Consider the following 8,516-nt stretch of genomic DNA (forward strand, 5'->3'; position numbering starts at 1 on the left):
AAACCCACATAAGACCCTCTCAGTAATATAACCCAGTCACTACAGCAAGCTCAGTAGTAGGAGCAGTTCTCCACCAGGAAAAACAATCTGTGGGGTGAAGGGAGCAGAAGGAAACCAGCAAAAAATGAAAACAAAAAAATCCTCCCTGGCTTCCTTCCATAAGGCCAGAGGTTTTAAATACATTAAGAAAAAAATACATTAAAAACTTAAACATAGCTTTTCTTGGAAAAATCTGTGAGGCAATTTCCTTTGAATGGGACAAATGTTACATTGTTTGATGCAAATCAGTTTATTTATACATGCCAGTGAACTAGCAGAATTATATACCGTGTAACAATCACACTAAGACAACAGAAATGGGCCGTGCTGCACACTCTCCAGTCCTAATGAATCTCACTTTATCAGAATTTGGGTAGAGAAGTTAGCCTCCCTTTTACTCTGAAAAAAGATCAAAAGTTGAACTAAGGCCAGCTTTTAGATACTTCCTTCTCTCCCAAATGATCACTTAAAAGCAATCTTGGCCAGGCACAGTGGCTCAAGCTTGTAATCCCAGCACTTGGGGAGCCCGTGGGTTAGAGAACAGCCTGGACAACTTGGCGAGACTTCATCTCTACAATAAATCAAAAAATTAGCTGGGCATGGTAGCATGTGCCTGTAGTTCCGGCTACTTGGAAGGATCGCCTGAACTCAGCTGGTTGATGCTGGGGTGGCTATGAGGGTGCCACTGTACTCCAGCCTGGGCAACGGAGACTCAACTCAAAAAATAATAAAAGCAATCTTTATTTAATAAAACACACACACAAACATGCCATTGATAGGAATTTATTCTTCCATTAAATAAACACTCTGAAATATCTATATAGCTGCAAGTCTAACCAAGATTTATGCTAATTAAGATTTTCTCCCCAGCAAAAACAAGACTCCTATGAAAAGGAAAAAACTGCTCAAGGAAAAAAATTAAAGCTCTCCACAATAATTACACTTAATTTAAATTTGGAAATAAAAAAGGCTCAGAAGCAACTGATGTTATTCCTTTACACAGAGATGTTACAGAAGGTACTAATCTACACAAGCTCCTTATACAACATACCTGCATTTTACTTAGAGATCTGACACATGAAGCATCTCCTGAAGGCACAGATAGACTCAAGGTTTTAAAGGACCATTTGTTAACGACAGGTGCACTTAGTAGCTATCATATCTTCATATTCTTTATACGCAATTGAGCCATCAGGCTCAATGGTCAAAACGCTCAAGGGGCTGTATTTGGCGGGTACACATGATGGTCTGGGCACTGAGGAGTCAAGCTTCTCATAGATGATGTTTTGCACCATGGTGTGAACTGGAGAGCCATACCGATGCCCAACTGCCCTTGGACAGTCCCCTTTACAGTATCGAGGGTTGTATCTGTGTGGAGCCACAATCCAGTTCTCCCACTTCAGCTGACTAAAGCTTAGTCTGAAGTCATGGAGCGCACACTCATTTTGGGGAAAGAGAAACCGTTTGAAGTATTCACTCAGATTGAAGGAAGCTGGAACCAGGGGCTTCTTCAATTCAGAGATGACAGTTTCTTGACCTCTCCGGCGACGGTGATGGGAAGATTTCCCATCCTCAGCAGCCTCTTCTCCCACGGGATAGGCATGCAGACTTCTCTCCTGGTCAGGATCTTGTGAAGGCCTCCTTTTATAGTAAAGGGAATACCACCTGTGATAAGCCTGAGCACTTGTGTCATTCAGATATAAGATCAGTGAGGGGGGCACCAGAAAAGTCATGTTAAACAAACCATCCTGTGAAGGATGCTGCAGCTGGTCTTTTGTGCATGTAAGATTTATAGACATAAGAATACTTCTCTTGTTGGAGGCCACTAGAGGCTGAAGGAGGGTGGTCACATCAATCTCAATCCATTTGTGTTTCTTGCCCAATTCAAACTGTGAGTTAAAGGTAAATGAGTGTAAAACTCTAGGGAGAGTCTTACTAGAAGACTTGGGCTCCTTTACCACCAGGTTGCACACACATTTAACAGCAGAGGAAAAAGAAACTGAGTTGTTAATAGTGTATAGCAAGACTGACTTGAGTAAGTGTTCAGCAGCAGTAACACGATCCAGGTTAAACAGCAGGTCCACTGATGGAAGGATTCCTGAGAAGAAAAACAATCCTCCAGTAGTGCTCAAATATGAATCAACTATAACAGGAAGTCAAAGAATTAGTACTTCATAACATGCTTTCTCCCTTCTCCCTACTTCCTCAAGCCTCAAAAGGGGAAAGGTAGTTAATACAGAAAAAGGTAATTGTGCCTCACACCCGTAATCCCAGCACTTTGGGAGTTGGAGGCTAGAGGACTGATTGAGTCCAGGGGTTTGAGAACAACCTGGGAAACTTGGTGAGACCCCGTCTCTACAATAAATTTTACAAAATTAGCCGGGTGTTGTGGCACACTCCTGTAGTTCCAGCTACTTGGAATGCTGAGGTGGAAGGATCACCTGAGCCCAGCAAGTTGAGGCTGCAGTGGCCAGGAGTGTGTGACTGCACTCCAGCCTGGGCAACAATGTGAGACTCCTACTCAAAACAAAACAAAGGGGGGGAAAAAAAAGGAAAGAAAAAGTAATTGGTACCCTAACTCATTCCAAGCAATTATACTAGACATTTTATCTCTAGAAAGTCTGAACGATTTTGTGGTGAATTAAAGCATCATAGATTCATTATATTCTAAGGTTTCATTCCCAATAATTTGCTTCAAACACAGAGGAAGCTAATAAAGTAGTATTTTTCTTGTGAGGGTTTCTAGAGAGAAAACCATAATAAAAAATACTTATCAGCCGGGCTCGGTGGCTCAGCCTGTAATCCCACGCTTTGGGAGGCTGAGGTGAGTGGATTGCCTGAGCCTGCAGGTTCGAGACCCACCTGGGCAACTTGGCAAGACCTCATCTCTACAATAAAATCAAAAAATTACCCAGGCGTGGTAGCGCACGCCTGTAGTTCCAGCTACTTGGAAGGCTGAGGCGGAAGGATCACCGGAGACCAGCAGGTCGAGGCTGCGGTGGCCGGGAGCGGCCACTGCACTCCAGTCTGGGCGACAGAGTGAGACTCCAACTCAAAAAAAAAATTATCAAGCTCGTTAAGAAGACATTCTAAGTCCTAGTGAACAAAGTCAATTTAAAAAAATCCAAGTTAATTTAGAACACTTGAGATTGAAAACAAATGTATGCTCTAAAACCACTATCACGGGATGTTAAGAAAGGTGGGTTTTAAATAGCCACAACTGCCCTGCTGGGTTAGAATGGTTTTATGTCATAAGTTCGTGAATATAAAATATTTTAGAGCATTGTTCCTCTCTCACACATGCAAGACACCAAGTGGCTGAGTCAAGTTGTTGACTGACATTTTGTTCTTGTGAGGACCCACTGCTCCAAATGGGGACTCAAGCTTTCCTCTTACAGAAAGCAATAAGCAAAGGGAAAATATCCTGTTTAACACAGCACACCAATAGCTGTATGAGATGTTTTAGGCACATTTCTGGGTCAACAGTTTGGTGGAATGGAAAGAGATGCTAACCTCCAGCCACATTTCCCTCAGTCTTTGATGCCACTAAGTCTCTGATAGCTTTAAAATTCTATCATACTAAGCACACCTAATGACGGCATAGGAAGAAACTAGTAACAGCTTTGTTTCAATTGGACGTTGAGAATCATGCAAAATAAAACGCAATTCAAGGATAGACCCAGCTCCTTTCTGTAACTGAAATGTAGACATTTCTGTCATCTTTCCTCTACCCACTTAACCAATCTGCTCTTACACACCTGTCGTCTGGTCTCCAGGAGCCTGCTTGTGCTGGGCACAGGGAGTGAAGAGCCGAACGGTGTTGTAGAGGTGACTTCTATTGGATTTAGGGATCCCTTCCTTGGTAGCAAATGCCTTATAGAGCGTCTTCATGTAGTGCAGAGCTCTGGAGTCTGGCTGCAGCCTAGGTGCCCCAAGTCGCCCATCAGATAGAACTTTGAAAAGAGGGGGAAGGAGGCCAGATCTGTCTCTCCCATCTACAGGTTGCAGCAAGGACCAAGGCTCAACCTCAGATTCCACCTCAGCACTAGCTGCAATCTGAGCTTCTCCCCTAGAAGCCTGAGAACCAAGGCTAATGGGAAAACACAGCCAGGCAAAGCAGCAAAACCAAAGGAGGAATTTGCTGGGAAGCGCCATGACTTAGAAGAGCTAGCAAGGAACGCATTGCCCCATGCCACTCTTCCTAAAGACCGTGAAGACCCTAGCTTAGTCTCTTAAATAAATTTTAGGTGTGTGAGAAGACTAGCATCACTTCTGTAATCAAGCCTCAAGTATGCCTAGCTGAAGATAATTTTTATCAGTTCTATGCCAAACAGTTGATAAAACCCTCTTTAGCCAATTTGTTCTCATTAGACACAGTTTTATTTGATCATTAATTTTCTTCTCCTTCTTTCCCTAACATTTACTTAAAATTTGCTATCTGTTTTACTAATGGGCAAGCTATGTAGCTGAAAGTCTAAGACAAATTGAGGAATAATCTTAAAATAAAACCTTTTTTTAATAGAGACATTAGGACTGAGAAAATGTTCCTTAGGTGCTTGCTGAACCTTCTAAGGCATGTGGAAAAGCTAGCTCATTATTCACGATAATACTCAGATCTGTTGGTATGCAATCTATAGAATTAGGATTCCTCTTCCTCCTGATTCATCCTTACCGCCTCAACCGCCTCTCTTGCTTCCAGGTGCTTAGAATAAGTATCTACTGCATGTTGATTTGGAGAGTGAGAAAGTCACAATTGGCATAGAAATTTCAGAGCAGAGAACTGGTTGCTCAGTCCTCCCCAGGTGGCTTAGTATAGAATATGTACGTACTTGGAATATTGCCACTGTATTTGCACTATGCTTAAAAGAGGACATCACCTTGAATCTTGAGTAACATAGAAGTATAATATCTTGAAATCCTTAGTCTTGTTTGCACTCATCTATATTTTGGTTGAAAGATCTGAGATGTTTGCAGGAGCTATAAAATAAATGCTTTATTAATCACCCAAATGGTGGCAGAATTCGCTAAAATATTTTTGTCCTTACTTGTTATAAGTATTTATGTTCAGGCATTGGAGCCAAGCCCAGGCTAGATATTATGTTTCAGACAAATGAGGCAAAGATGCACCATGAAAAGCAGAAATGAGGGATACCAATGCCACCCCGAAGGAGGCTATTTGCTGTAAGAAAGTCAACTCACGCTCATGGTACAAGATATTAACACTAATTTTTTCAGGAACTACAATAATAAAATTAAGGTATGCCCACAAAGCCTGCGTGGTCTGGGGCAAGAAAGCAGTGTTATAAAACGCGCTACAACTGCTGAATGAGAGCCTAGCTGTAGACTACATGCGGCCAGCAACTCCATCAGACAAACTTACAGACACTGCGAGTAGAAAAGTCAGTGAGCTGTACAGGACAACAGGATAGTTAAACAGAACGCACTTTAGGGGAAATAGAACAACGTTTCACACGCGACGTTCCTTGCTTCACCCCGGGGCGCGGGAGAATTTGGGCATCATGATACCCCCCCTCATCCCCACCCCCACCTGAAATCACCTGGGAGGAACTGGGCTGCTGTGGAGGCGGCCTCTTCTTTCCCTCCCATCCCCGCCCACAGCGTTCATCAGCGGCTTGACGATTATTTGATGACTGAATATGAACAAGGGCTTGGCATTTTATCTTGGGAAAGTTGACAGCCTGACAGCGGATTCTAAAACAGAGGCTGGCAGGCTGTGTCCCTGATTTAGGTGCTTAGGGTCGCCGATGGCCTGAAAATAACCGAGCCCCCTTCCAACGACTGCAAGGCCAAACGGAACCCCGCGCTCTGCCGTCGTACGGAGGTCCGACCTCCGGCGCACAGGCGCTCTCCACAGCTGGGAGGACTCGCCGGCCCTGAGCAGCAGGCCTTTCTCTTCACTTCTCTGCCCCCCATCCGCACTTGATCGCCTCCTGCCTGCGGCTCCACATAGGGCCCGGGGACTGCTCACCGTCCCGCAAGGCCCGCTCACCCCAGCCTTCCCCCACAAGGCTCGCCCGGCTGCCGCAGCCCACCTACGGGCCACTCGGCCGGGCCACTTCGCTCTAGAACGGGGGCAAGGACGTCTTCCCCTGGAAACGACGGGAAAATGGTATCGCCCGGAAGTGACCTCACGACCTCCTGCTGCGCGTGCCGATCTTGCCGGAAGCGACCGACAGAGGTGGGTGGATCCGCTGCTGGGTAGGGCGAGGTGACCTCGGTGCGGGAGTGGGGTCTGGTCCTGTAGTGTCAGTAGTTCCCGGGAGGGAGGGGGTGTCGCCTGGGCTGGGGAAGGATAAGGAGTGTCGGGGCGGGCATCCAGGGCTGGGGGTCCCGCGCGGCCTGCGGCGTGAAGGGGAGCCAAGCGCCTGTCCGCCCTCTGTCCTGCAGGGCCGCCGCCACGATGGGCCGCGAGTTTGGGAACCTGACGCGGATGCGGCATGTGATCACCTACAGCTTGTCACCCTTCGAGCAGCGTGCCTTTCCGCACTACTTCTCCAAGGGGATCCCCAATGTGCTGCGCCGCACTCGGGCGTCTTTCCTTCGCGTGGTGCCGCGTGAGTGGCCGGGCGCGGGCGGGAGGCTGGACTGGCTTGAGCAGCAGAAGTCACTGCGGTTGCCTTCAGAGCGAGCTCGCGGTCGGGCAGGCACTCTGTAACTTGCGTGCACTTTTCTCATGGACCGTCCTGACGGCCTTTGAGCTAGTCTTACCCTCCCCATCTTACACGGGGACACTGGTCATAGAACCTAAATGACTGACCTAAGGTCACTTGGGTGACTCCAGCGTCTTCGTCTGACTTCACCTTAATCCCCTTTTTTCCCTTTTTTTTGAGTCGGAGTCCCACTCCGCCGCCTGGGCTGGAGTGCAGCGGCACGCTGCTCACGGCCACCCCAGCGTCGACCTGCTGGGCTCCGGCGATCCCTCCGCCTCGGCCTTCCAAGTAGCTGGAACTACAGGCGCACGCTACCACGCCCGGCTAATTTTTTATTTTATTGTAGAGACGAGGTCTCGCCAAATTGCCCGGGCTGGTCTCGAACCCTTGGGCTCAAGCGAATCCACTCGCCTCGGCCTCTCAAAGTGCAGGGATTAGACTTTTTTTTTTTAAACCAGTGATTAAAGGTTTTGTGTTGTGTGCAGCAGATAGTGATGATTGTCGCACGGCCTAAGCCACTGAAGTTTACCCTTTAAAATGGTGATGTTTGGTCCGGGTGCGGTGGCTCAACCCTGTAATCCCAGCACTTTGGGAGGCCGAGGCAAGAGGATTACCTGAGCCCAGGGGTCTGAGACCAGCCTGGGCAACTTGGTGAGACCTCGTCTCTACAATAACTAAAAAAATTAGCCAGGTCTAGGCTGTGGTGGTGGTGAGCATGCCACTGCACTCCAGCCTGGGCAACAGAGTGAGACTCCTACTCAAAAAAATAAAATAAAATAGTGAAGTTTGTCGTGTGAGTTTTAATTCGATTATTTCATTTAAAAAACCTTAAATGTACAGATTGGGAAGATTTGGTGACACATTTTCCTGGGTAGACTTTTCTTTTGGTCACCTGAAATGATTGTCTAATGTAACCTTTCTTGATCCTCTGGTTTAAAAGTGGTTATTTGAAAACTAGAGAGAGCCATAGGGTAGAATGTGCTGTAAGACAGAAAAGAGGAGAGACCCCCCTTCTTGAGTTTTTTTTATGTGTGCTCACTGCGTACTCTCACTTTTGATTTTTAAAGCATTTGTCGTGTTTTATCTTGTCTACACATGGGGGACCGAGGAGTTCGAGAAATCCAAGAGGAAGAATCCAGCTGCCTATGAAAATGACAAATGAGCAACTCATCGGGTGACGGTTCCATGTCTCTGAAAGACCCTTCTCTGGGAGAGGAATCTGCATTGTAGTGTCTTGAAGACACAATAAACTTCCTATGGGCTGTACTGTTGTAACTTTTTTACAGTTTTGGGGTTAGAGTTGTAGGTGTGACTGCTAATATTCAAGTTCATGAAGCTCCCTTCTTCAGCATGAGTCTCGAACAGTTTTGCCTAGTCTGGGGTTTTGGTGAAGGAGCAGGGCTCACCCTTTGTTCTGTTTAGTATCTACAAGAAAATAGTTGCAGCTTACTCCTGCAGCTAACTGGGTGGCATGGGCTGTGGGGAATATTGGTTCTTTCAGCCCTTTGCTCCCATAATAGCAATAAAGTCTAGTAACTATATTTTCATTACTATGTGTCAGATACTCTTCTTAGCCACACAGATATTCTTTAACCTCACAACCACCTTTGACATGTCATGCTCACGTTTGCAGGGCATGGGGAAACAGGCACAAATAAGTTAAGAAATGTACTTATGAGCCACACTGGTAGTGTGTGCCTGTAGTTCCAGCTATTTGGAAGGCTGAGGTGGAAGGATCACCTAAGCCCAGCAGGTTGAGGCTGTGGTGGCCCTGAGTGTGCCACTGCACTCCAGCCTGGGCGACAG

At 46.4% G+C, this 8,516-nt stretch overlaps 2 protein-coding genes across 6 annotated transcripts; one reads left to right on the forward strand and one right to left on the reverse strand.

The window, feature by feature from the left end:
- Nucleotides 1-816: 816 nt before the first annotated feature.
- On the reverse strand, nucleotides 817-5,897 carry GDF9 (growth differentiation factor 9). Of its 2 annotated transcripts, XM_008056937.1 has the most exons (3): nucleotides 5,598-5,897; nucleotides 3,798-3,992; nucleotides 817-2,137 (listed from the first exon to the last, which is right to left on the reverse strand). In XM_008056937.1, the coding sequence occupies exons 1-3, from the start codon at nucleotides 5,644-5,646 to the stop codon at nucleotides 1,170-1,172; spliced, it is 1,212 nt and encodes a 403-aa protein (XP_008055128.1). In that variant the 5' UTR covers nucleotides 5,647-5,897; the 3' UTR covers nucleotides 817-1,169. The 2 variants fall into 2 exon arrangements, with proteins under 2 accessions (XP_008055128.1, XP_008055127.1); XM_008056936.1 differs by lacking the exon at nucleotides 5,598-5,897 and having other exon boundaries at nucleotides 3,798-4,540.
- A 317-nt stretch (nucleotides 5,898-6,214) lies between these two features.
- Nucleotides 6,215-8,252, forward strand: LOC103259262 (cytochrome b-c1 complex subunit 8). Of its 4 annotated transcripts, none has more exons than XM_008056941.1 (3): nucleotides 6,215-6,238; nucleotides 6,448-6,614; nucleotides 7,778-8,252. In XM_008056941.1, exons 2-3 carry the CDS (start codon nucleotides 6,461-6,463, stop codon nucleotides 7,870-7,872), a joined length of 249 nt encoding a protein of 82 aa, XP_008055132.1. In that variant the 5' UTR covers nucleotides 6,215-6,238; nucleotides 6,448-6,460; the 3' UTR covers nucleotides 7,873-8,252. The 4 variants fall into 4 exon arrangements, with proteins under 4 accessions (XP_008055132.1, XP_008055129.1, XP_008055130.1 ...); XM_008056938.1 differs by having other exon boundaries at nucleotides 6,232-6,277; XM_008056939.1 differs by having other exon boundaries at nucleotides 6,234-6,258.
- The last annotated feature ends 264 nt before the right edge of the window (nucleotides 8,253-8,516 follow it).

The sequence above is a fragment of the Carlito syrichta genome, unplaced genomic scaffold (assembly GCF_000164805.1).
Source record: "Carlito syrichta isolate Samal-C Ts95f unplaced genomic scaffold, Tarsius_syrichta-2.0.1 Scaffold302579, whole genome shotgun sequence".
In the NCBI taxonomy this organism is placed as follows: domain Eukaryota; kingdom Metazoa; phylum Chordata; class Mammalia; order Primates; family Tarsiidae; genus Carlito; species Carlito syrichta.